This window comes from Geotrypetes seraphini, chromosome 7, assembly GCF_902459505.1.
Source record: "Geotrypetes seraphini chromosome 7, aGeoSer1.1, whole genome shotgun sequence".
NCBI classification, from domain to species: domain Eukaryota; kingdom Metazoa; phylum Chordata; class Amphibia; order Gymnophiona; family Dermophiidae; genus Geotrypetes; species Geotrypetes seraphini.
In genome coordinates, this window is record NC_047090.1 from 173,761,364 (window position 1) to 173,788,544 (window position 27,181).

General features: G+C 47.4%; 1 protein-coding gene across 2 annotated transcripts in view; it reads left to right on the top strand.

The window, feature by feature from the left end:
• Window positions 1-15,715, top strand: part of SPC25 (SPC25 component of NDC80 kinetochore complex) — a 59,527-nt gene extending 43,812 nt beyond the window's left edge. For both annotated transcript variants that reach the window (XM_033952431.1, XM_033952432.1), the window contains 2 exons: window positions 341-436; window positions 15,442-15,715. In XM_033952431.1, coding sequence (XP_033808322.1) covers window positions 341-436; window positions 15,442-15,578 — 233 coding nt within the window. In that variant the 3' untranslated portion in view covers window positions 15,579-15,715. The remainder of the gene's footprint in view (window positions 1-340; window positions 437-15,441) is intronic.
• The last annotated feature ends 11,466 nt before the right edge of the window (window positions 15,716-27,181 follow it).

The following is a 27,181-nucleotide window of genomic DNA, read 5'->3' on the forward strand; positions in this document are numbered from 1 at the left end:
CTCACTATCCAACCCTCTCCATGCGCGACCAAGCCACGCCCCCTTTTTAAAATTTCTTCTGTTGGCTTTGCAGAACATATGTATGAAGATATTGTACACTTTTTTCTAGTAGATTTCATGCTTAGTATTTACCTACTCTTGTCACTGGCTGTTAGTGGCCATACAGCTACTGCTTCTTAGTTAAGAGTTAATGGACCTTCAGGAAAGATTTAGTGTTATGAAATGTATGCAGAGAAATAAGGGAGTAGGTAAATCTGTTTTATATAGAAAGCAATTAAACAAAAAAATATATTGTTTCATGTACAAGCATATATCACAGATTTTTTTTTGTTTACTTTAGGTGAAAAAGTGCAGTTTGTATTCAGATATATTAATCCCAAAGCTCCTCAACAACCTTATACCTTTATCCTCTGCATAAATGAAGGACAGTACGAAGGTAATAATAATAACAGTTTATATACCGCAGGACCGTGAAGTTCTATGCGGTTTACAAAGATTAAAAGATGGTACAGTATATCATGTACATTGGGGTCCTAAATACTTCAGTCAGAGTAAACTGTTATATGAATATTTTTACTTCCTATGCCAGAGATGTGTCTAATGAGAAATTCTGTTGCAAAGACATAGGAGTCTAAAGTATACTCTAGATCAGGGGTGTCCAACCTGCGGCCCTGTGAAGTATTTTGTGCGGCCCCGGTCGAGGGCGATGCAGGTCTTCCTCTGCTGCCCCCGGGTGTTTACCATCTTGCCGGCTCTCTCTTCTGTCTTCCTGCAGCGTTTGCGTGTTTGTGCTGCCCCAGAAACATTTTTTCGGCCAATGCGGCCAAGGGAAGCCAAAAGGTTGGACACCCCTGCTCTAGATGATTATTCCTTGGTTTTGAGTTGCTTGCAGAAAGATGTCAGTCAAATCTTTCAGCTCCTCCTCTTTCACCAGTATAATGCCCTCTCCAGTTTTTCCTTCTGAAAGCGAGTTGAGAAGGTGTGTTCTAGTGCAGTAGGTGTGTCATTCTGGGCAGTAGGGTATTTTCCCCAGGCTTACAAGCCATGCAGAAGGAATCCATTCTAGGTTTTTAAATCCACCTCCTTCTCTAGAGGGCTTTGCTGCCACCTTCAGATTTTCCTTTTGTATGCGAGCCAGAAGGTCTCTATCTGATCTCTATATATTTCTTTATTATTTTCGGTATTTTTCACAGTTTTAGCAGTTATTGGTGTACCAGAGCTCCCCAGTGCATGGGAAAGCTCTACCTGCATAGAGAAGCAGACTTGGGTCTCCAGTCAGTAGTAGTTTAATCCCTTGGGGATCTCTTTGGCCAGCCTTCAGAAAACTTTGTGGAGCTCGGGTCCATATACCTAATTCTATTACATCCCTTCCAGATTTCATAATCTAGGTATTCAATCCCTTCCTGCAATCTGGGAATTACAGAAATCCAAACACTTTTCTAAGCATGTGCTCCTCCTATCTTAGAGAGAGGTTAGAGCCCTCTGCAGTTTCAGTTTCTGCAAAAAATCTGATCTGCTCTGCTTCTTTTCTTAAAGTTCATTATTTTCAGTGGTTTCAGTGCCGTGAAATCCCTTGCAGTGTCCTCTGCTGGAGGAAAGGATGCAGTCCCGTGGAGCCGGACTGCTGCTTCACAGATAAACTTTGGTGGACCTGTTCAGCTAGCCTGCTGTGTGCCACCTATCTCAGACTCGGGGGTCCATTCCCCTGGAAGCTTGCTTGCTCGCTGACCTGTATGCAGCCTGTATGCGTCCCTCCCGGTTTCAGAGCACAGGCTGCGTTCCCTCTCCCCAACCTGTCATGTGGAGAGGTTACAGTCGGAGTCCGTCCGATTGGCAGTCCGAAGATCTTCAAGTCTGGTCATTTTGGAGTGTTCTGAAGCAGAAAATCCTTTCCCTCCATTCAGCTGCAGTTTACAAAGCTGGCAGACAGGCACTTCAGAGACTCAGTACACCTCCATTATGTCCTATGGGAGTTTCAGGGATGGTCTGTGGAACTCTGTAACTCTCATTTTTGAGAGTTTGAGGGTAGTGTTCATATCTCCCACTTCCCCAAACCCCAAATCATTATTTTTTATTTTTGAAAAGTGTTTATTTTTACTGGTTTTAGCACAAATTTGCTGGCAGTGGCCATCTTGGATTTTATCAATGTCTTTTTTTCTGCCTCTAACCCCCTTGATTTTGTTGAAAATCGATTGGGATGGACTTCTCAGTCTCTAATCTGTGCCAGATTACCATGCGCACGGCCCTCCCTTGTGATGGGGGGTGTAATGCTTAAAGACTCCCAGGATCACAGTATGGACATTCTTTTAGAAGAGCTTTTCGAGATGACTTCTTCAGGTATCAAGGCTGCAGTGGCTGCCTTATTTGCGGCACATGCTTGTCACTTGAGATTTTGCTGGGCTCCCTCTCCGGAGCTGGATGCCTGTCCTCACCTAATGATGGAAGGTGTGGATTATGTGGTGGACGCCCTTTATGATCTCATCAGTAAGGTCTCGGCTTACGCTGTGTCGGCATGCTGGCCTCTTGGTTGCCAGTAGCGAAGAGCAGCATGTGGTGGTGGCTGCAGACGGTGCTCTCTCCAGGGGCATGCCTCTATGCATTGCCTCCTGACAGACATTAACAACTGATGCCAGCTTTTACAGCTGGGGGGGATCATTGCAACAGTCATATACAGTACAGGGTCGTTGGACACTGGCTCAACTGAAGTGATCCATAAATCACCTGGAATCTGAGCCAGTCAACTAGCACTTCAGGCACTGGAGATGTCTCTGACAGGCAAGGCAGTCAATCTTCTCTGACAATGCAACAGTGGTGGCCTCCGCCAACAGGCAAAGAGGCACCATTTCCCTGGATCGGCAAACGCTTGACTTAGGAGAATGGTGTCTGTCCTTCTAGGCATTCAATACCATAGTTAGCGAATAATGTTATCTTACCTTGAAGCCCCTGATTTAGGTCCCCTATGAATATGTTGAAAAGGAGCGGGCCCAAGACTGAGCCCTGCGGTACTCCACTGGTCACTCTTGATGTTTTAGAGAGGGTACCATTAACTACCACCCTCTGAAGTCTGCCACTCAGCCAGTCATTGACCCATGTAGTTAGTGTTTCTCCCAGCCCCATTGATTTCATCTTGCTCAACAGCCTGCGATGCGGGACACTATCGAAAGCTTTGCTGAAGTCTAGGTATACGACGTCCATGGATTCTCCCAAGTCTAGCTGTTTTGTTACCCAGTCAAAGAAGCTGATGAGATTGGATTGGCAGGACCTAGCCTTGGTGAATCCGTGTTGACTGGGATCCCGTAGATTCTCCTCATCCAAGATTGCATCTAATTTACGTTTGATTAGTGTTTCCATGAGTTTGCATACTATTGATGTGAGACTCACCGGTCTGTAGTTTGCAGCCTCTGCCCTGCAACCCTTTTTGTGCAGTGGAACGATGTTAGCTGTTTTCCAATCTATGGGGACTCTCCCCGAACTTAGGTAGAGATTGAAGAGTCCTGATAGCGGTTCTGCCAGGACAACACGCAGCTCACTGAGCACCCTGGGGTGTAGATTGTCCGGTCCCATGGCTTTGTTCACCTTGAGTCTTGCCAGTTCGTAGTAGACGTCGCCAGGTGTGAACTCGAAATTCTGAAAAGGGTCTTCCACGCTGGGCCTTGCCTGCAACTGCGGACCGTGCCCCGATGTCTCGCAGGTGAAGACTGAGCAGAAGTATTCATTCAATAGTTCTGCTTTATCGGAATCTGATTATGCGCAGTTCCCATCTGGTTTTCTAAGGCGTACTATCCCGTCTGTGTTCTTTTCCCTATCACTAATATACCTGAAGAAGGATTTGTCCCCTTTCTTCATGTTCTTTGCCAGAGTCTCTTCCACTCAAAGTTTGGCTTCCCTTACTGCCGTTTTGACCGCTCAGACCTCGCCCTATGTTCTAGTTTAGCTTCCCTAGTCTCCGTTCATTTGTAGGAAATAAATGCTTTTTCTTTAGCACTCTCCAGACCAGTAGAGGTTAATCTTTACAAATGGGTATATATCCAATCATGACCAGCAGGTGGAGACTGAAAACAAAACTGTGGGACAGTATATAATATACTCCCTTCTCTATTTATCTCAGTCTTCTTTCAGTCTCCAGCAGGTGTTGAGTGATCTGTACCCATCTCCCTTGGTAGGGCTGTTGGAATTTGTTTAGGGGGTTTCTAGTCCCTGTTTTTGGCCGGACAGAGCTTGGGTGGGCCCTGTTTGGGGGTCCGTCCGACCTCGGGGGTGTCAAACCCGGCGGGTCTCGAGCGGGGTCCCTCCCCCCACTTCCTCCACCTCCCCACATTTTTTTAGAGGAGCCTCAGCAGTAAGCCTTGCCCCCTAAATCAAGCAAGGCATATTGCTTCGAGAGCCTGTGGAGTCTGTTCTGTAAAAAAAAAAAATAAATCCTGAGGTAGTGCCGGTCTGCAGGGTTGCTTCCCTGTCAGGTTACTGTTTTTTACTGTATTTTTTCATCTAACCGGCACTTTGTTTCTAGCTAGGTCGCGTATGGAGCAATTGTGCCCTTCTCCGGGGGAGTGGGACACAATTCGGTCCAGCCGCAAGGCACTCACGGCCGGACTGAACTCGGTAGTTTGGGCCGGTGAGGTGGTGGAGCTCCGTCAGCAGTGGCTGCAGGCGCCCAGAGCTCCCCGCCGATGGTGCCTCGCGAGTCGGCTGGGAGCAGTGGGGAAGCCCGGTCTTCCCCAACCACCCACGGAGGGATTCCCCGAAGGATTCCCTCTCAGCTGATTTTTTGACAGCTGATGCCGACTTGCCTGTTTTAGTGGCTGGGACTGTTCAGGCTTCTCAGCCGCTACAGGCTATGGAGGGAGCATTTTTGGTGGGAAAGTCGCCATTTTCTCAGTCTGGCCCCTCCATTTTGTCTTCCACCTCAGGTGACCTTCCCCCTGTATTAGAAAAACAGGGGCAGGTTTCTGCTGGGTCCCCTGCTGTGGCAGGGAGTCCCTTGGGACCCTCGGGGGGGTTTTTCCCCTGATTTATTTTTTTCTTTGTGCAGAGCCTATTTTCAGGCGGCTGGGGGTCCCGGATGCGCCCAGGGGGTTTCGGGGAGTGGGGTTTCCTCCGCGCTCCCTGCGGCTTTTCCTCTCTCGTCTGTTGTGGCGTCCCCTCCTCCCTCGTCCAAGCGTCCACGGGTGTCTTGGGACGAAGATTTATGGTCTGAGGAGCGTGTCGGTCTGGATGAGGACCTGGACCCTTTTAAGGATTTCCAGGACCCTCTCGAGGGGACGGCCGCTGGTGGCGGGTTGTCGGGTTTCCCGTCCACCGGCGAAGAGGCGTCCGTGGTGCGCCTTTTTCAGAGAGATGAGCTACCGGACCTGATTCAACAGGTTTCCTCGGTGTTGCGTTTTGAGGTTGCGCCGCCGGAGACTCCGCGTGTGAGGGACCCTCTGCTTCGGGGGATCCGTACCGTTTCCCGCTCTTTTCCCATGCATCAGGATATTCTGGATATTGTACTGGAGCAGTGGAAAACGCCGGATGCGCCGTTTCGTTTGGCGCTTGTCATGGCTCGTTTGTATCCCATCCCAGAAGGGGATCGGGCTACTTTAACGTCGCAAGTCGTAAACGCGGTGGTCTCGATGATTTCTAAGCGGCATATCGTGCCTGTTGAGGGCGGTTCTGCCTTGCGGGACTCTGAGGAGCGCAAGTTGAAGAACATTCTTAAGCAAAATTTTCAGGTCTCTGCCTTTGGGGTCCAGGCGGTTATTTGTGGGGGGCTGGTGGCTCGCACCGTGTTTCGGTGGGCTGAGCGTGTCCTGGATCGGGAGTCTGATGACTGGTCTTTGGTGGATCAGGAGGTGGCGAAGATTGAGATGGCTGCCTCGTTCCTCTCGGATGCTCTTTATGACTTGGTGCGGATCTCGGCTAAGTCTATGGCCTTTGGCGTGGCCGCGCGGCGTATTTTGTGGCTTCACGCCTGGTCGGCGGATGCTGCGTCCAAAGCTAAACTTAATAAATTTCCCTTCCGGGGGTCTTTTTTGTTTGGGGAGGAATTGGATAAGTTGCTTCAGACTCTGACGGACTCAAAGGTGCCCCGTCTGCCTGAGGACTGTGCCCGCCTGGCTTCTCAGGGTGGCACTGCCCGGGGGCGTTTGCGGGAGTTCCGCAAGTATCGCCCTGGGCGTGGGGCTGCTTCTTTCCCGGCTCCAGGGTTTTCCCGGGGTCGGTTTTTTCCAGCGCATGCAGCCCTTTCGGGGGCCCCGTCGGGGGCAGGGAATCCCTCCACCGGTTCCCCCGCTTCCCGTCCTGCACAATGACTCCTTGCCGGCGCCCCCTTTGGTTCCGGTGGGGACCTGGCTGCGCGAATTTTTTCCCAAAATGGGCCGAGATCACGTCCGATCAGTGGGTCCTGGAGGTGGTGCGGGACGGTTATGCCCTGGAGTTCGCCCGCTCTCTGCCGCACCTTTTCCTAGCCTCTCCATGTCAGGCTCCTTGGAAGACGCAGGCTTTTCGCCAGACCCTTCAGCGCTTGCTAGATCTCAAGGCAGTTGTTCCAGTGCCCCCTCCGGAGTGGGGCACCGGCAGGTACTCAATTTACTTTGTGGTGCCCAAGAAGGAGGGGACTTTTCAGCTCATCCTGGATTTGAAGGGGGTCAACAGGGCTCTCAAGATTCCCTCTTTTCGCATGGAAACTCTGCGGTCGGTCATTCTGGCGGTTCAGCCGGGGGAGTTTCTCACTTCTCTCGATCTGACGGAGGCCTACTTGCATGTTCCCATTCGGGCCTCTCATCAGCGCTTCCTTCGCTTTGCGATCTTGGGTCGGCACTGTCAGTTCTGTGCGCTTCCCTTTGGTCTGGCCACGGCTCCCCGGACGTTCACCAAGGTGATGGTGGTCGTCGCGGCGGCCTTGCTGGTGCACCCTTACCTGGACAACTGGTTGATTCGGGCAAAGTCATTGCAGGAGAGCTCCCGGGTTACGGCTCGGGTGGTGGAGTTTCTCCGGTCGCTGGGCTGGGTGGTCAACCTTTCCAAGAGTCGGTTGGTCCCGGCTCAGCGTCTGGAGTACCTTGGGGTTCTGTTAGACACCTCCTTGGGGAAGGTCTTCCTTCCAGAGGCCCGGGTAAGCAAATTGCAATCTCAGATTCGCCTTCTTTTGGCATCCTGGACGTGGTGAGGTGTGCGCGGGCCCACTTGCGTCCTCTTCAGTATGCTGTGCTCCGGAGGTGGTCACCCCAGAGGCACGGTTTGGATGTTCCTGTCCCCCTGTGAGGCGTGGCGCGCTGCAGTTTGCATTGGTGGCTCCGGACCCCTCACCTGGTTCAAGGGGTGGGTCTGGATCTCCCGCAGTGGACGGTGCTCCTTACGGATGCGAGTCTCCTCGATTGGGGGGCTCAGTGTTTGGGTCACTCAGCTCAGGGCACCTGGTCCACGGAGGAGGCCTCCTGGTCGATCAACGTGTTGGAGACCAGAGCGGTCCGTCCGGCGCTGTTAGTTTTCCGCTCCCTTTTGTTGGGCAAGTCGGTCAGAGGCCTGTCGGACAATGCCACGGCGGTGGCTTATGTCAATCGTCAGGGGGGCACCAAGAGCACTCAGGTGGCGCAGGAGGCGGCTCGGCTCATGATTTGGGCGGAGTCCCATCTTCTGGACCTCTCGGCCTCTCACATTGCCGGGGTAGAAAATGTTCAGGCGGGCTTCCTCAGTCGTCACTTCTTGGATCCAAGAGAGTGGTGTCTCGGCTCCGTGGCTTTGCAGTTGATAGTGCAGGCTTGGGGGCGGCCCCTGATGGCCACGAGTGGCAACGCCAAAGTGCCCCGCTTCTTCAGTCGTCACAGGGACAGTCTGGCCAAGGGTCTGGATGCTCTGGTCCAACCATGGCCAACAGAGGGGCTGTTGTATGTGTTCCCTCCTTGGCTATTAGTGGGCAGAGTACTTCTTCGCATTGTTCACCATCCGGGTCTGGTGGTTCTGGTGGCTTCGGATTGGCCTCGACGTCCGTGGTACGCGGATCTGGTGAGGCATCTGGTGGCGGATCCTCTTCCTCTGCCTCTCTTGGACGATCTTCTGATGCAGGGTCCCATTCCCATGTTCGACCCGTCTCCCTTCTGTTTTACGGCTTGGCTCTTGAAAGGGGTCGCCTTAGTAAGAAGGGATATTCAGATAAGGTGATCTCTACGCTCTTGGGGTCCCAGAGGCTTTCTACCTCTCGGGCTTATGTGCGGGTTTGGCGTCTCTTTGAGGGGTGGTGCCGGGCGCGGGGAGTGGTCTTTTTTCGCGCTTCGCTGCCTACCATTCTAGAGTTCTTGCAGGATGGCCTGGATAGAGGCCTGGCTTGGTCTTCTCTCCGGGTTCAACTTGCGGCCCTGTCGGCTTTTCGAGGGTTGGTGACAGGTCAGCGTTTGTCGGCCATTCCTGATGTGATTCGCTTTTTGCGGGCGGCCAAGTTGCTCAGGCCTACCATACGGCCCTCTGTTCCATCTTGGGATCTCAATCTGGTTCTCTCTGTTTTGGTACGCCCGCCTTTCGAGCCATTGGATGGCTGCTTTTTGAAGGACCTTACTCTGAAGGCGGTCTTTTTGGTGGCCATTACTTCCGCTAGGCGTATTTCTGAGCTACAGGCTTTCTCTTGTAGGGCTCCTTTCTTGGAGTTTTCTAAGGAGCGGGTTGTCTTGCGGCCTGTTCCTTCCTTTCTGCCGAAAGTAGTTTCTCCTTTTCATGTCAATTAATCGGTGGTCCTCCCAGTCTTGGGTAGTCGGGAGGGCTCTTCTGAGCAATGGCAGCTGCGCAAGTTGGATGTCCGTCGGGTCCTTCGCTCTTATGTGCAGCAGACCCAGGAAGTCCGGAATTCCGATCATCTCTTTGTCCTTCTGGCGGGTCCTCGTCGGGGGCTGGCGCTTCTAAGGCTACTATTGCACGCTGGATCAAGGAGACGATTGCTTCCGCTTATCTTCTGAGACAGAAGCCCGTTCCGGAGTTTCTCAAGGCTCATTCCACTCGGGGTCAGGCAGCTTCTTGGGCTGAGTCGTCGCTCGTGCCTCCAGTGGATATTTGTAAGGCTGCGGTTTGGTCCTCCTTGCATTCCTTTGTTAGACATTATCGGGTACATGTTCAGGCGCGTCGGGACGCGGTGTTCGGTGAGCGTGTTCTGGTATCGGCCCTGCAGGGGTCCCGCCCGTGAGAGGGACTGCTTTGGTACGTCCCATTTGTAAAGATTAACCTCTACCGGTCTGGAGAGTGCTAAAGAAGGAGAAATTAGGTTCTTACCTGCTAATTTACTTTCTTTTAGCTTCTCCAGACCAGTAGAGGTCCCCACCCTGTCTGTTGTTGTTGTTGTTGGGGCTGTTTCGCGGGCAGTTTTTGTTTTTTGTTTTTTGCTGCGATTTCTAGTATTTTTCTAGGGCCGGGGAGCATTAAAGAACAGCGGCTGTGGCTCGGCTGGCTTAGCTGGCGAGCTGTGGGGACATTTTCCTTCTGGTATTTCTCCTCTGCATTTTCCAACAGTATTTGGGTATGTTAGTTGTTACTCCTGTTCGGAGTATTGTTTTCTTTCTGTTTTCCAGTTCTTGGTTCTGCTTGGCTATTCGGCAGACTGAGGTAAATAGAGAAGGGAGTATATTATATACTGTCCCACAGTTTTGTTTTCAGTCTCCACCTGCTGGTCATGATTGGATATATACCCATTTGTAAAGATTAACCTCTACTGGTCTGGAGAAGCTAAAAGAAAGTAAATTAGCAGGTAAGAACCTAATTTCTCCTTTCTTCTCCTTGACGAGGTACGAGATTTCTGCGGAGTACCATTGGGGTTTGTTTTTTCTCCACCGTTTGTGTACTGATTTAATGTAGAGGCTTGTCGCTTCATGTATGGTAGATTTCAGGGATGACCACATAGCTTCCACATCATCGGTCGTAGCTTGGTTCTGCAGTGTCCGGTGGACGAAATCTCCCATGCGTTCGAAGTCAGTGCCTCAGAAGTTGAGTACTTTTGTTTTCGTGTTTGATCTAGGGAAACCTTTCCTGAGGTAAAACCACACCATGTTGTGGTCGCTGGAGGCTAAACCAACCATGATATTTAAATTTAATTAAATTGATATGATTAGATACCATTACACATATAATATCCAATAAAAAGTAAAATTGATTTTGTTCTACCCCATCATTCCCTTTCTTCCAACCCTTGACTATGATAAAAAAAAAACCACCCTCTTCCCTCCTCTACCCCCCATATAAATTGATTGCCTTGGCACACACATAGGATTAGTAATCAAAATACCCCCCCAGGCAAACATTTTATCACATCTTACTTCTTACATTATTTATAAATAATAATATATTCATTAATGCCTCATAAATCAAATAATCTTACAATAATACCCCTTGTAATCTTGTATTCCTATTATAATCGTAAAGAAGTTCTTCATTTAAACTCATTAAAAAAATTTCCTAATAAGAACAGGATTACCAATTCATATGTTATCATTTTAACCTTTTAATAACCTTTTAAGTGGAAATTTAGTTAATCATCTTCATAGAAAATACTCATCTATCAAAAAACTACTAAATAAATAATTCATATTTCCTGATTATCACGAATAGCCTTTTAAATTGACATCATGACCATCCCAAAATGTAGAGATATTGACTCCTTTTTCTCTTTTTATCAAATCTATTGATTTATCAAAACATATTAAACCATCTTTTCATTTAATTAAAATATTCATAAAACAACAACTATTATTCAATTAATTACTATATCAAATTCATTATATAGAAATCTTCCCTTGCTTTAATCCATACACAAATCTAATGCAATTAAAATAAACTAAATTAGTTATAAGTTAATACAGTGGTGCCTCGCATAACGAACGCCTCGCACAACGAACGCTGCACACAACGAACTTCATGTCTTGATTCACACAACGAACTTCGTTTCACACAACGAACTTCACACAACGAACTTCGTTTCACACAACGAACTTCGTTTCACACAACGAACTTCGTTTCACACAACGAAGTCGCCCGAGCTGCCGATGTATTGCATCCTTCCGCGCAGGCACTGCAGGCAGTCGTTAGTCACTGCGCTTAACTGCCCTCTCTCACTGTATACAGTCGTCCTTTTAAGATAAACTCAATATTTTTTATATATCATGGCTTCTAAAAAAAGCAGGAAGGTGATTTCTGTTGAAATGAAACGGGAAATAATTAGAAGGAGTGAATGTGGGGTAAAACAGTGTGACCTCGTCAAAGAGTTTGGCCTCAGCAAGACCACCATTTTCACCATTTTGACAAATTTATCTTTTTTTATGTCATCTTAGCATATTTTATGCTGCAGAACGAATTATTTTTTTTAACATGTATTGTTATGGGAAAACGCGTTTCACATAACGAACTTTTCGCATAACAAACTTGCTCCTGGAACGAATTAAGTTCGTTGTGTGAGGCACCACTGTATATCAGACCCCAAAAATCAATTCTCTATGAAGCAAACTAAAGATACTTCTGCATATATCACATTCTTATTCTTTTTCCCCCTATCTTTTTTTTCTCCTTTCTTTTCTATAATCCCCTTTTCTCTATTATCCATTTCTTCTTTTCTTTCTTCTCTTCTTTTCACTCTTTTCTTCTTTCTTTCACATCTTTAAAAAGTTAAATATGACAAAAAACTTATCTAATCCTTTTTCCGTCTTAATGTAGATGTTACTCTCCCTTACTCCTCAAAGCTTCTCCTTTTCTTCAGGTTAGTTGTCCAGAAACCATGAAAATAATGTGCAGAGAAGGTTTTGGACATGAAACCATTTAAATAGACATTGGCTCAGAATTTGTCAAGAAATCCTTTAACTTTTCAGGATCATCAAAGTACAGGGACTTGTTTCCACTTGTCACCCTCATTCTTGCAGGATAATACAATCCATATTTAAGACCCTTCTCTTTCATTTGAGGTCTTAGCTGGAGAAATTGTTTTCTTATGGCCACAGTATTTTTTTTGCAAATTCCGGCAAGAACAGCAGCTTGGACCCTTTATAGTTTAAGTTTCTGTCAGCTTTGGCCAGATTCAAAATTTCCAAGGCTTGCTGGAATCTTAAGAGCTTGAATATCAAAGGCCTTGGCTTCACCTGGTTAGCTGACCGTTTAGATGGAATTCTGTGTGCTCGTTCTATTTCCAGGGGATGTTTTGAATTTAACTGCAGTAGTTTTGGCAAAAGATTCTCCAAAAACTGCCCAGCATTTCCCCCTTCCAAATTCTCAGCTAATCCAATTATTTTTACATTCTTCCTTCTTCCACGATTCTCATAATCTTCCAATTGTCTCTGCATTTCTTTAATAGTTTTGCTATCTTCTTTGTAATGGACTGTAGCTAACTCCAACTGACCCATTTTGTTTTCCAGCAGAGACATTCGTTGATTACCTACTTCCATCTGCCTATTTATATTTAAGACTTCCTCTTTCACCTCATTTACTTTAATTGCGTTGTCCTGAAGCATTTTCTGTATGTTCCGCAATTCCACCATTATTTCTCTCTTATCCAGTTCTTCCATTGTTTCCTCGGGAAGTGGGGCTTTAGACGGTGTCACATGATCGTGTTTGACACGCTTCACCGTCTCTGCAGCCGTGAAAGCTGTGTCGATTTTAGCCTGATGCATGCTAGCCATCTTCCTGTATCGATCACTGCTATAGCAGGGAAGAAAAATTAAGCTTAAAATATTTTTAATAATCCAGTCGTTGCCCAGTTTAGCGGAGCGTCGCGATCACCCCTCTATCTTGTGCGCGCGCCAAGCCATGCCCCCCCCCCCGATGTTCGCGGTTTAGATTATCTGCGTTTTTTCCCACAGCCCCTCCCCTGAGAAAAAACAGCCCCAGGACTTGGAGGGAGGTGATCAGAGGCAGTGGAGGGCGATCAGAGGTGGCATAGGGGGGGGCGATCAGAGGTGGCAGGGGCGATCGGAGCATAAACCTTACCTGGTGGTTTAGCGGTGTGAGTTCCTGTTGTAGTCTCATGGCTCTGCACGGGGCAGGAGTGTAGGAAGATTGATTCTGCCCCGCATCACCGCTAGACCACCAGGTAAGGGGTAAAGTCCGGGAGTGGGTCAGAGCCGGCCAAAAGTTATTTGCGATTTTTCCCTATTCGCGGGCCAGCTCTGCCCCTAACCCCCGCGAATAGGGTGGGAGAAGTGTATCATATTTGCTGACCCGATGCACAAAATAGCTCACTACATGTTTTTCCCCTCAATCACCCATTTTCTGATGCAGACATGCAAATTAACTATTTAATATTAAAACCTCATGCAAACTACCTGAGCAACTGATGCACTAACATCACTTGGCGATGCACAAAAAAAAGCGGCTTGTCAAGACCAGCACGATTTTAATGGGCACAGATGCCGTTCATGTGTTACACTTGCACAATATCGGCCCCATTTAAATTTTAAAAAAGTCCCCCCCCCCCACCCCAGTACCTTTGTGTGAAGAGAACAGGAGGGAGGCTTGGTCCTTCCAGCTCGTAGCCTGCCAATCTAAAATGGCGGGCCTTCCCCTCCTTGTGATACATGGGAAGTGGACTAAGGCCCTGATTGGTTCAGATGCTTAAGGCCCCTCCCAAGGGGTGGGGCATTAGGCATCTGAGCCAATCAGGGCCTTAGGCTCATACCTATGAATGCATTGTGGAAGGGAAGGCCTGCCATTTTGAACTGTGGGCCTCGGAGCTGCCTCCCTCCTGGTCTTCTCATACAAAAGGTTCTTGGGGGGCTGGTTGGTTTAGAGCAGTGGTTCTCAAACCTGTCCTGGGGGACCCCCAGCCAGTCAGGTTTTTAAGATATCCCTAATGAATATGCATGAGAGAGATTTGCATATAATGGAAGTGACAGGTATGCAAATCTCTCTCATGCATATTCATTAGGGATATCTTGAAAACCTGACTGGCTGGGGGTCCCCTAGGACAGGTTTGGAGGAACATCTGGTGGCTTCCCTCCTGCTGATTTTGTTTTCTCATGTCGGGGGCAGGTCAGCATGTCTGGAAGGAGTGGGCATCCCTTCTGTTGATTTTCGCGGGGGGAGGGAGAGCTTTTTGTCTTTTTTAAAATGGGGCAGATATTGTGCATGTGTAACACACACAGAGCATTTGTGCTCATGAAAAAAATGGTTTCCTGCCTCAAACAGCTGAGTGGCAGCAGGCTGCGTTGGGGCTTCCCCTGCGTCTCAGCTGTTCGGATTCCTCTGCCAGCTCCGTGCATGTATGAGTCACTCTCACAGCGATCAATCAGATGGGAGAGATGGGAATTATGACGAACTTCTGCATGAATTATTTTTAGTGCATCAACAGCTCTTGTAGAATCAGCCAAAAATCGGATTGGAGTGTACCCACAGTCCTGTTTAGTGCATCTAGCTCTGAGTTCCTAATTTTGAGATTTTTGGAGTGGAGTTTTTTATGCCTATGATAAGAAAATGAGCAGCTTAAACTGATTATGATTGCTGCATCTGTAAAGTTATTGAGACTTTTTCGCCACTATATTTGAGAAATACAGTTCTCTATAGGGTGAACCCACTACTGGCTAGTAACATTGATTGAAAATTTATGAGGGATTGTTACAAACATATTTTGCATGAAGGAATGATGCCATAGTGGACATAGAAAGGTACTTACAAAGGAGCATGACCTGCATGCACTGCTAAGGAGCTCAAAGATAAGTGTTCTCTACCGAAGGCATCACTTCCAGTGCGCAGAGGTACTGAATAGTGAAGCCCCCACATTCACAGCTCTGGGCATGAGCAGTGGAAACCAGTGGGACAAGAAGCCTGGAAGACAGCAACAGAAAAAAAACAAGTCACATGTACAAATTCAGTAAAATGCTGTGCTCCAAACGCCTAGATCGCAGTTTGTCATGTGCTATAGGAACTGCCTTCTGCTCTTGCAGTTTCAAAGCTCTCACAAAAACTGGTTCAGTTCATTCTCAGAAGGTGCGAATGTGTACCTAAAATACATGTCATATACAGCTCTTCCCATACTATGCCATGGAAATTGTTTAGTTATGTGCACCATGCTTAAGCAATCTTGTTAGTTCATGTGCTTTGTAACCATGTATTTTAAGCTGTGCAATTTTATTATGCAATTTTTGCATGTAATTTTCTTAATGAGACTTCTTTTCATAAATCTCTCCAGATTGTGTTGAATTTCTTCTTTTCATATTAATGAGGCAAAACATGATTCAAATTTCTCAAGAACCATTAAAACTAACTTGGGGCTTTATCTATGGTGGAGTTGAAATTGTGGGGCCCAAATGAAAGATTAGGAGAAGAAGTCGGAAGTGTGTTTGTGCCCCCTTAAAACCAAAGGAAGCAAATCATGTTTTCAACCTGTGATTAGAATATCTATTATACCTTTTCTCTCGTGAAGAGGAGGAGGAGGAGGTGGTACAAATGCCAATGGCATCAGGTCTTGGTAATGTCTCATTCATCCTTTCTCTTCTTGTTAATTTGTAGTACTATCGTGTGATCCCGCCTTGGAGTGCATCTCTGAACTTCTGCAAAACGTTCAGAAAACGAACAATTTTTCAGCATTTCTCGCTAACTTTAGAAAAGCTTTCACTGTGTTAGCGTGTAATGAAAAAGAGATGTGAAATATGGACAAAGCCTGTCTGCTCTCAGATCTTTGTTTTTATTGTGTGGTTTTAATGTTGTACACGTCTGCATTTCTACTTTTATATTCGTTTTGTTTCTTTAAATAAAAAAAGAGCATTATGTAATTTGGATGACACAGGATGGTTATCTGGACTATTTTTCATGCAAACTCATTTCATATCCTGAATAGATTTATGATCTAATTTGATGCACACTTAGCAAAACTATGTCCAACATCCCTTTCTTTTCAATAATTTTAAAAAGGAAGCTTGCAGCAACATTTCACACGCTGCTTTTCTACAAGACTCCTTTTATATGAGGGTTCTTCAAAAAGTTTCCACACTTTCATATTTTTGTGGGAAATGGTTGGGGTGGGAGAAGTGGTAAGAAAGCGTGTCGAAGAAGAACATCTTTGGGCCGTGCAGCATGTGAAGGTGTGGTGGGAGCATCTGGCGTAGCTTCTCCTTTGTGCTCTAAGGTCAAGTAAAGGGCGGGAAGCCACCTGGTTTGGGCCATTTTTCTTACTGTCCCTCAGAACAGTGGTCGTCCTGCGCGAAGGGGTGCAGAGGCTGCGGAATCCAAGAGACACAAGTTGGAGTTATCCTCTGAAGACTCAGCCTTGCCTAGTACGGCTTTTTCCCCAGAATTTGTTAATTTAATGTGGAAAACCTTTCAGGAGAGCTGTCTTTTTTAAGGAAATGTCTGGCAGTGCTTCAGACACTGTACAAGGGGACACGGGCTCCCAAGATGCATGTTCTTTGCCAACTGCAGCTAGCCAGGGTCTGGGAAATATTGCTAAGGGTGATACAGATGATAATGCTTCACTTACTATGCCATTATTGTCTCAGGATGTGCCCTCCCTGTTGGATGTAGGGGGCCCATGATGGCTCTTGATCCCACAGTTCTGCTTTTATTTAAACACTCCGCTCTCTTGGACTGGATCACTGATTCACTTTGGGAGTTAAATTTGGACTCCCAGCTTGTCCCTTCTTCCTTCTCTCTATTTTGAGTGATGTGAGAGCTCAGTCTTCATTTCCTTGACATCCTGACATTAACATTTTGGTCACAGAGCATTGGGATGCTCCAGAGGGCTCCTTTAAGGTGGCAAAAACTAGGACTCGGCTGTACCCTATGGCATGGCAGTGTCACTAGTTATTCATGCAGGATTGTCGAGTGGATGTGGTTCTCAAGGCTTTAGCTTTGGGAATCGAGGCTGCTTCTGTGATATCCTTTCTATCCTTTGCCTGCCATACCCAGTTATGGACTCTAGAGTAAAGAATGACATGGGGACAATTTTGTCGCCGCAGGAACTCAATTTTCCTGTCCCTGCAAGTTTTGTCCCTGCCCCTGCCCCATTCTTACAAGCTCTGCCTTGACCGTATAAGCGTCGAGCACTTATGATTTTAAAGTGTTTGAGGCTTGTGCAGATGAGGACGGAGCTAGCAGGAACGGGGCAGGGACAGGAAAAGAACTTGCGGAGACGAGACAGGAAAATGAGTTCCTGTGGGGATGGGGAAAAATTTGTCCCCATGTCATTCTCTACTCTAGAGCACAAAAGTAACAACCTGATTCCCCGGCTGCTCTTTACTGGAGTGGATTATGTGACTGATGCTCTATACCAGTGTTTTTCAACCTTTTTACACCTATGGACCGGCAGAAATAAAAGAATTATCCTGTGGACCGGCAGTTGAAGAACACTGGGCTAAGTCGTGGGCCAGACCCCGCCCATCTCTACCCAATCTCCACCCAGACCCTGCACCCATAATAGTACTAATTTCACCTTGCACGTCCCGTGCCTCATTTGGAAGCCTTCCCTCTGCAACGTCAGAGAGAAGGCTTCCGGTTCAGGTGCAGGATGCCCATAGGAGCCACTGCCCGTGGCTTTGTGCACTGAATCAGTTAGGAAGAGGGAACTGGCTCGAAGATAACGCCGCATCGATTGCACCGTGGACCGGCAGTTGAAGAACACTGTTTTGGGTCTGATGCACGTGCTGGCCCTGTGGACCGGCAGGAAATTTCTGTGGACCGGCACCGGTCCATGGACCGGTGGTTGAAGAACACTGCTCTATACCACATCATTAGGGTCATGAACACGGTTTCAGCTTATTTGATCTCTGCCTACAGAAGGGGTGATGTTAAGGAAGTTTCAGGGTTCACATGAACATATTCAACCACCTTTCCCAGAAAACAATCTCTGGTGGCTCAAGACCAACTTCCTCTGTGCCCTGACAGACATCTAGAACTTGTGTTATGCCTATCTACAAACAGGTGCAGATAAAGAAATATTATCTTAGAGCAGCTGCATATAAACTTATAAGGCAGATCTCAAATTAGTACTCTATCTCCAGAAAGTGGTAGCTGGTCTCTATCTTGCTGACCTGAGCTTAAAACTCTAACTTCAAGTTGAGCTGGAGGAAAGGTTTGAGTCTTTAGCCTCTTTAGGGGTATACCTGGTGGTGCCAGTTCCCTCCACTCCACAACTTCTTCCTCCTTTACAAAAAAAAGGTGGCGGCTGGTTTTAAAAAAGGTTTGGACAAGTTCCTGGAGGAAAAGCCCATAAACCACTGTTGAGACAGATATGGTAGAAGCCACTGTTTGCCCTGGAGCGGTAGCATGGAATGCTGTTACTATTTGGTTTTTTGCCAGGTACTTCTGACTTGGATTGGCCTCCATGAAGAGGGGATACTGGACTAGATAAACAATTACTCTGATCCAGTAAGGCTAATCTTTTGTTCTTATGCTGGAGTTATTGATGGGTTACAGCACAGACTGTTTCATTCATTCAGTCTTCTATACCACTGTTCTTCAACTGCCGGTCTGCGGACCGGTGCCGGTCCACACAGGGCCGGCGAGATTGATTAAGTTCAATTTCCTGCCGGTCCACGCAGGGCCGGCAAGATCGAGTTATTTTCAGCTGGGCCGGAGAGATCATGGGGTGCCTCCGAAGTGGCTTTCTCCCCTCTCTGCAGCCCCCCTTCTTACCAGCACAGTGATTCAGAAAGGCAGCCTTGGGGCTTTTGCTGAGTCGCCGGGCGCCTCTGATGATGCAACTTCCTCTTTCCTCAGAGGCGGTGCGACCCAACAAAGGACCTGAGGCTGCCTTCCTGAATCACTGCGCTGGCAAGTAAGGAGAGCTGCTGGGAGGGGAGAAAGCTACTGTTGGAGGCTGGGAAGCTGCTGGGCAAGGGGAAAAAGGGACAGCTGCTACTGGACCTGGAGAGGGATAAGGACAGATGCTGCTGGGAGGGGAGGAGGGAAAGGAATCTGGGAAACTGCTTGGCAAGGGGAAAAAAGGGACAGCTGTTATTAGACCTGGAAGGAAGGATAAGGAGAGATGCTGCTGGGAGGGGAGGAGGGAAAGGAGTCTGGGAAGCTGCTGGGCAAGGGGAAAAAAAGGGACAGCTGCTATTGGACCTGGAGGGAAGGAGAAGGAGAAATGATGCTGGGAGGGGAGGAAGGGAAGAGAGTTACTGCTGGACAGGAGGAGGGAAGGGGGAAGGAAAAAAAGGAAGGAAACAGCTGGCAAGGAGATTAGAGGAGGGGAAGGGGAGAGAGGCATAAGAAAGTAGAGAAATTGATGGGAAGGGGTCAGCAGAGAGGGACAACGATGCTAGATCTGGTGTAGGAGAGATAAAAATGAAGAGAGCAGTGAAGCTGGAATGAATCATGTAAAAAGGAGAGAGGGGGCACAGGCTGGATGGAAAGGGGAGAGGGGTATAGAAAGAAGACAGATACCATATGGAAGGGGGAGAGGGCAGACAGTGGATGGAAGGGGCAGATGCTGGATTGAAGAGACAGAGAGAGAGGGCAGATCAAGGAAGGAAGAGAGTGAAAAGAAGATGAAAACAGAAACCAGAGATGACAAAAGGTAGAAAAAAATAATTTTATTTCTATTTTGTGATTAGAATATATCAGATTTGAAATATATATCCTGCTAGAGCTGGTGTTAGACATAACTGGGGACTGCAAAGCCCAGGCAGTGCTTCTTTAGCTTCCAGCTGGCTTAGGGTGCTCTCTGACCAGGGGGCAGTTGCCCTAGTTGCATTCCCCTAACACAGGGGTGCCCACACTTTTTGGGCTTGTGAGCTACTTTTAAAATGACCAAGTCAAAATGATCTACCAACAATAAAATAAAATAAAAACACAAAGCACACTGTACGCAGAGAAAATGTTAATTATCATTTATATTCCGTGGGTTTTCAAAGAGGTCAAGGCAGCTGACTTTATGCAATGTCACCTCAATAACAACTATACAAAAAAATAGACAAATATACCCCCTCCATTTTTACTAAACCGTGATAGCAGTTTTTAGCGCAGGGAGCTGCACTGAATGCCCTGTGCTGCTCTTGATGCTCATAGGCTCCCTGCGCTAAAAAACGCTATTGCGGTTTAGTAAAAGGGGGCCATAGTGAAAAATATAGACAGCAGACATAAATTCTCAAAACAGACACATTTTGATCACTAAATTGAAAATAAAATAATTTTTCCTACTTTTATTGTCTGGTTGCACTTTCTTCTGACTGTGCATCCAATGTTTCTTCCCTTCTTTTAGCCTTCTGTATGCTTCCTCTCCTCCAGACCTCATTCTCTCCCACAACTTTTTCTTTCTTTCTCCCTGCCCCCTTTCTTTCTTTCTCTCTCCATGCCCCCTTTCTTTCTTTCTGTTTCCCTTCTTTCTTTCTTTTTTTTTCTTCAAGTTTATCATTTATTTACTACCACACCCATTGGGAATCATTCTAGGTGGTTTACAATCTATTAATAATTGTTGTACATTAAAAACAAATCTGACAGACATGAACAGGAGGGAAAACGGGAAGAACAACAATAAATTCAGGAAAGCGGGTGGGATAATACAATTGGGAGTCACTCCTTGGCCCAGAACTGCATTCTCAATTAAAAATCCTACATATCATTCAAAATAGAATACACATTACAAAATAAGAGTTTTTTTTCATCTATAACTAAAAAACACAATCTTACATATGGTCAAATAGAGAATGAAATAGCATATTGGTCAAGTAAGGCTCTTAATTGCTCCAGGCAGTCTTTTACAGAAAATCCTCAGCAAATCTGGAGACCAAATTGTTAACACCTCTGCAGCTCTATGATAGTTTTGCCTGATAAAAGGAAGTGCTTCGCTTTTGTCTTCTGTGAAAAACTGATGAAGTCATGGATTATTGCCTTTACTGTTTTTAAAGCCTTAGTTTCCAAGAGAAGTACTATTTTACAGCTGATGGGACTTTCGCCAATGGCCGCGCACGGTGCCATCTTCCCCACAGGCATGTGATGGAGTTGGGTTGCAGCTGGTTGGCACGTGAGCCCGGGCCCACCCTGACGGCCCGCGCACAGCATTTGTTCATCTGGGCGTAGTAGCGGTGGCGGCACCCGTGATGGAGTCCTGCGGCCCCACGAAATTGAGGTGCATGGTAAAACGGAAAGAGCGTAGGCATCAGAATTGACGTCGGGGAGCGGAACACTTGTCAGCGAGGCTTCTGCAGGGAGAGCTTGGGGCGGCGATAGGGGACTTCAGGGAGAGGAAGGCTGATCGTCCGGTCGATCGGGACATCAACACGAGTCTATCACGGAGCCCGGGATGGGTTCTACGATCGACTCGCGTTGCCTTCCCGATCGACCGATCGATCACGATCAATGTATTGGGCACCCCTGCCCTAACACTATTCCTTTCATGTGTGACTGCAGTATTCTGTTAGCATGATATTTCTGTGTAGCATTCTGTAATAATTTGGCTTGTTCAGTTTTCTTGATAGTAGAGGGAATATATGTGAAGGGGAGGGGAGACAGGGGTTTTGCTGATCCTTGCTCTGTATTATTTGTATTTATAAAATGACAATTGTTCAGAATATTGTTTCTTTTTATACTTTAATAAAATACATTCAATATAAAATCATAACTGAGGCTTGTGTGGATGGGATCAGATGATTTAAGAACATAAGCAGTGCCTCCGCCGGGTCAGACCATAGGTCCATCCTGCCCAGCAGTCCGCTCCGGCGGCGGCCCAGGTCACGACCTGTCTAAATCACCAGAAGGGGCCCCCATGCCACCATGTGGGGACCAAGCTCGCGGAGATGGGGTGGAAACAGGGTTTTTAAATTTTAGTCCTAGTAGTTTGCCGGACCACAAAATAATTCTTTTATTTCTACCGGTCCACGTGTGTAAAAAAGTTGAAAAACACTGTTCTATATCATTCTCCCAAGGGAGCTCAGAACGGTTTACATGATTTATTCAGGTCCTCAAGCATTTTTCCCTGTCTGTCCTGGCAGGCTCATAATCTATCTAATGTACCTGGGGCAATGTGGGGATTAAGAAACTCTAGCTGCTGTGTTACTACGCTGGATTGAGACATATCTGATGGACTTTGGCAGCTAAGTGGGTTTTTTTGGCCTAATGCTATGATTTCGGATCACTGTGCCTTTGGGCCCTGTTGCCACATTTTTTTCACGTGTGGGGTTATGTACCCTTGGTGCTTTTGAACATTGACTTTGCAAGCTATTATAGTGCTTTCTTCACCCTACCGGTTTGTTTGTGTAGGAGTGTATGTGAAGTGTAGTTTTTTGCCAAATGAAACTGAACTGAGGCTTTTTCTCCACTTCTTTTTTATTTTTTGTTTGATTGAGTGTTTCTCCTGCTGTGTATGTTTAAGCCTTGTAGCGTTGCTGAGCAGGTTCGTTTGTTCTGTGTGGGGTTGTGTTTGAGATATTTATTAGATTTAAATCGCCCTTCTTTCCTTAGTTTACATAATTTAGTGAGAAGATTAAGAAACTTGCCCAGGGTCACAAGGAGCAGTGTGGGTTTGAACCCACAAGCTCAAAGTCCTGAGGCTGTGGCTTTAACCACTATGCCACACACTCCCCCTGTCTACCTTATGTGGAAGCAGCCTTCTCTGAGAAGCCTTCGGGACAGTTCTTAAATTTTTCTGATGTGCCAGATCAGCATTGTGCCTCAGAGCTTGTAAGTACAGTGGAACCTTGGTTTACGAGCATAATTCGTTCCAGAAGCATGCTCGTAAACCAAATTGCTCGTATATCAAAGCAAGTTTCCCCATAGGAAGTAAGGGAAATTGCTTTGATTGGTTCCACCTCCTCCCCCCCCCCCCCGAGGCTACCGGCGCTGCTCCATCCTCCCCCCCCCTTGAGGAATCCGACGCTGTTCCAAACCACCTCCCCCCCCAGGGATCCGGCATCCCCCCCAGTGATCCGGCATCCCCCCCCGGCTCGCGTTGCCCCTGCCCCCCCTTCCACCACGATCCTACTTCCCCCCCCCCAAGCAGTCAATGACACCCTTTACCCAACTTGGCACCAGTGCCGGTGCCCGAAGATCCTCCCTCTTCTGGCGCGGCTGGGCGGTGCGTCGGAGATCCTCCTTCTTCTGGTCTGGGCTGGGCTGTACTGGCTTTGAGCATTTGCCATGCTCAAAGCCTTCTGGTCTCGCTCTCAATCTCAGAGAGAGTGAGACCAGAAGGCTTTGAGCATGCGCAAATGCTCAAAGCCAGTACAGCCCAGCCCAGACCAGAAGAAGGAGGATCTCCGACGCACCGCCCAGCCCAGGCCGCGCTAGAAGAGGGAGGATCTTCGGGCACCGGCACTGATGCCAAGTTGGGTAAAGGGTGTCATTGACTGCTCGGGGGGGGGGGGGGAAGTAGGATCGCGGTGGAGGGGGGCAATGCGAGCGGGGGGGATGCCGGATCGCGGGGGGGATGCCGGATCGCGGGGGGAGGGCGCTCGTACAGCGAGGCAAGCTCGGTTTACGAGGCACCAAGTTTGCGAATGTTTTGCTCGTCTTGCAAAACACTCGCAAACTGGTGCACTCGTAAACCGAGGTACCACTGTATATTGTTTTTGCCTCTTCGGGACTAAGCTAGTTTTGCTTTCATTTCTGTTTTTTTAGCAGACTTATCTTCTCTTTTCTTCAGTGTATGATGGCAGTTGAGGCAGCTACACTGTTCCTGAGAGGGATCATATGATGCTGTAATGATGAGCAGATGCTGAAGAGCTCAGCTCCTGAACTCTGTGCCTTCCTACCCCTTTTTCTATGTGAAAGCAAGGAATGGCGAGTGACCTTTGAACATTTCCTGTGCAAACATCCGATTCCTTATGGATGGGTTGTGTACCTTGGTTCGCTAGTTGGATTTTCAGTTCTACTTCTTTGTCTCCCTGGGCAGTGCCCTCTCTCTTCAGTCTTCTACACGTGAGTTGAGAAGGTGTCTTCCTATGCTCTGTACTAGATTTGTTATTTTCAGGTATTGATCCAATCTTGAGCTTCCCTGTGCTAAGAGGTTCACAGTAGTCCTGGCACAGTTTTGCTTGGGAGAAGGGTCAGACATTGGGGTTTGAAGCTAGAGGACTACACTTTTAAAAGAACATCTCCTGCCTGGTTGGCCTGCTCTAACAGCACTGGGAAATAGGTTCCCCGAGAGTAGTGCTCACCTTTGTGGAGCTGGTGTTTGAGTACAGACAAATTAGATCCCCCTGCGACTGACCAGGCTTGACCGAGGTTGACTGCATCTCTCCTCTCCCCCCGCCCCCCTTGAAGAATCATGCGGGAGTGTGAGGGGTCAAGGGTTTCAGGTTTTGGAACCTGAATTAAAAGGCAGCCTGAAACAAGCCACTGGAGCCACCCTTGCTTGTCTGAGGCAGAAATTCCTTCTCCATGTGCAGCTGCAGTGAAAAACTGATGCAGTTTTGTGAGTACAGCTCATTATTGTATATGAGAATATCAGGCTTACTAATGTACCTGGTGGTCCAGCAGAGGCCTTTGTGGTAGGAGCGTGACCCTTTGGCTCCTGCATCCTCTCGGTTGCCTTGTAAAATAGCTGCTCGCAGCATTTCCTGTAGTACCGTGAGCTGCTGCAAGAGGTTGGCAGCTACTAGGAGGCAGGAGCCAGAGGGCTGCACTCCTGCCAGAAAGACTCGCTGGACCAGCTACTGCGGTAGGCCCAAGGATGGGGAATCATGGGGCTGGGAGAAAGATTAAAGGGTCGGGGCCTGGAGAGGGGAGAGAACCCTGGCTATGAGAGATAGATGAGAAGTGCAGAGACCTGCGAGGGGTTGGAGGAGAGAGAAGCAACACCTTATGGCTCATTGTAAATCATGGGTCAAACATTTTGAATAAATAGGCTCTTTGTTGTAAAAAGGTTGCTGACCTCCTGCTCCACACTTCTGCAGCTTCTACAATGCCAATCAGATGGCTCGCAGTTCCAATCTGTTGATCGACCACCTCCTTTAGGAGGCTGACCAACACCCCTGGATCAGCTCTCTATTGCAGTGAGCTCCCCAGCTGAACAGGCTGGCATCCATTGTCACAATTACCCTCAAGGCTATTTGGAGGGGCATGCCCCTTGATGACATCTGTGGGTGGAGCCCTGGATTCTGAGGTCCACAGCAGATACATCTGCAAGAAGTCTAATTGAGGCGACCACTGCAATAATAACATGTTCTAGAGACATGCGAGTCCTCGCCCAGGGAACCACATCCATCATGACTAGCATTCAGACTAGCACTTGAAGGTAGTGTCAGGTGGACGGAGCTGGTTTGGCCAACAAGCTCATCTGGGTGCATCTTCAAAAAGGTATGTGGTGCATGGTCTTTGTCCTAAGGCATATGAGGACATACTTAAAGATCTCAATATGTGTACTTTAGATGAAAAGTTGGAGAGGGTAGATATGATAGATATTTAAATACCTGCGTGGCATAAATACGCATGAGTCGAGTCTAATTTGAAAGGAAGCTCTGGAATGAGAGGCCATAGAATGAAGTTAAAAGGTGATAAGCAGATTACTTGGTATGACTGGGGTAGCCATGCAAATGGTACCTAAAAATTGGAAGAATTTTGATAGATTAGATTTCACTTTTTGGTGAAATTCATTATGCTTGTGTTATAAATAAGAGAAAATGAATTCTGAACAAATGGGTAAAAAGTTGTTTAAACTGAAGTGGGGTCCATTGACCAATTTTATTAATTTTAATTAAATGGATTATTATCCTATTACCGGTTTGATTTGCACATCCAGGGAAGGGGGGAGAGAGAGGGATATTATATTAGGATTTGTTTATTAATTACATGTATGTACTGTTGTATGGTTTTATTGTACAGTACTCCCCTGATATTCACGGGGGTTCCGTTCCACGAACCCCCATGAATGTTGAAAAACCATGAATACATTTTTTAGCAGGGGAGACAGGAGAGGGCAGCCAGAGCACCAGCGAGTGAAGGAAATCACTCGCGGTATGCTCCGACCGCCTCTTCCTGTATTAAAGTCGGGCCTCACCAATCAGGAGCTGCTTTGACAAGCAGCTCCTGATTGGTGAGGTCCGACTTTAGTACAGGAAGAGGCGGTCGGAGCATACCACGAGTGATTTCCTTCACTTGCCGGCGCTCCTGCCACCCTCTCCTGCCCGGTCATTCGCAGTCAGAAAATACCGCAAATGACCGGGACTGCGAATCATGGACTGTGATGGGTGGGTGGGAGGGGGAGAAAATGGTTTCTCATGTATTTATTGATGAATGTAAGTGCTGTTTTTCAAATTATTTGTATGTATTCCTTTATGCACTGTGTTTAGAATGAAAAATTAATAAAGATATATATATATATACTAGTATTTTAGCCCATTACATTAACGGGTGCTAGAAGTCTATCCGGCTCCCTTAGTCCCTTGCCCTCCCCACCTCCCCTCCTTCCCTTCCCGCGGTCCCGACAAACCTGCCGACTCTAGTAGCGTCTGCAGCACTCTACACACGCTGCTTCGTGGCCTTCTACTGTCCTGATTTACTCTGGCACGTCCCTGATGACATCATCAGAGACACGGCAGAACAAATCAGGGCAGTGGAAGGCCCCGAAGCAGCGTGTGTAGAGTGCTGCAGACAGGTTTGGAGTCTGGACCGCGGGAAGGGAAGGGGGGGCCGGTCAGACGGGAAGGGATGGGAAGGTTCAGACCACGAGAAACTTACAGTTTTTACCCCGAGAGAGCAGGGAGTCCAGCGCTGGCAGCCAGTCCTGCCGCGAGTGTAGTTAGGTGCTGTAAGGCTGGGGACTCGCGCATATGCATTCCTGCCGCCACAGACTTACATCTCACGGATCAGGGAAAACGGAACATGCAGGTAGGAGTGCGCATGCGCAGCTAGGGTTTTATTATATTGGATATATATAAAAGGTGATAGGCTCAGGAATAATCCAAGGAAATACTTTTTTCTTACATAAAGGGTGATAGATGCATGGAACAGTCTCCCAGAAGAAGTGGAGACAGAGACTGTCTGAATTCAAGAAGGTGTAGGATAGGCACATAGGATATCTTAGAGAAAGAGATAATGGTTACTGCGGATGGGCCATCATGTTTCTGCTGTGTTGAAGAAGAGCCCCAGGTAGTCCAGGGATTGGGACCTCAATCATGTGAGCCACAGCTTATTCCCCTTCTGGAAACAACAGAGCTCTGATGAGCTAGTCGTCTAGGTAAGGATGAATCTGCAAGCCTATCTTCCATAGATAGGCAGTTGCTGCCACCATCAACAAAACATGCAAGGTGCTGAGGCTAGCCTAAAAGGGAAGAGCTGAGATCTTTCTGTGTTCCAGAAAGATATGAATGTGCAG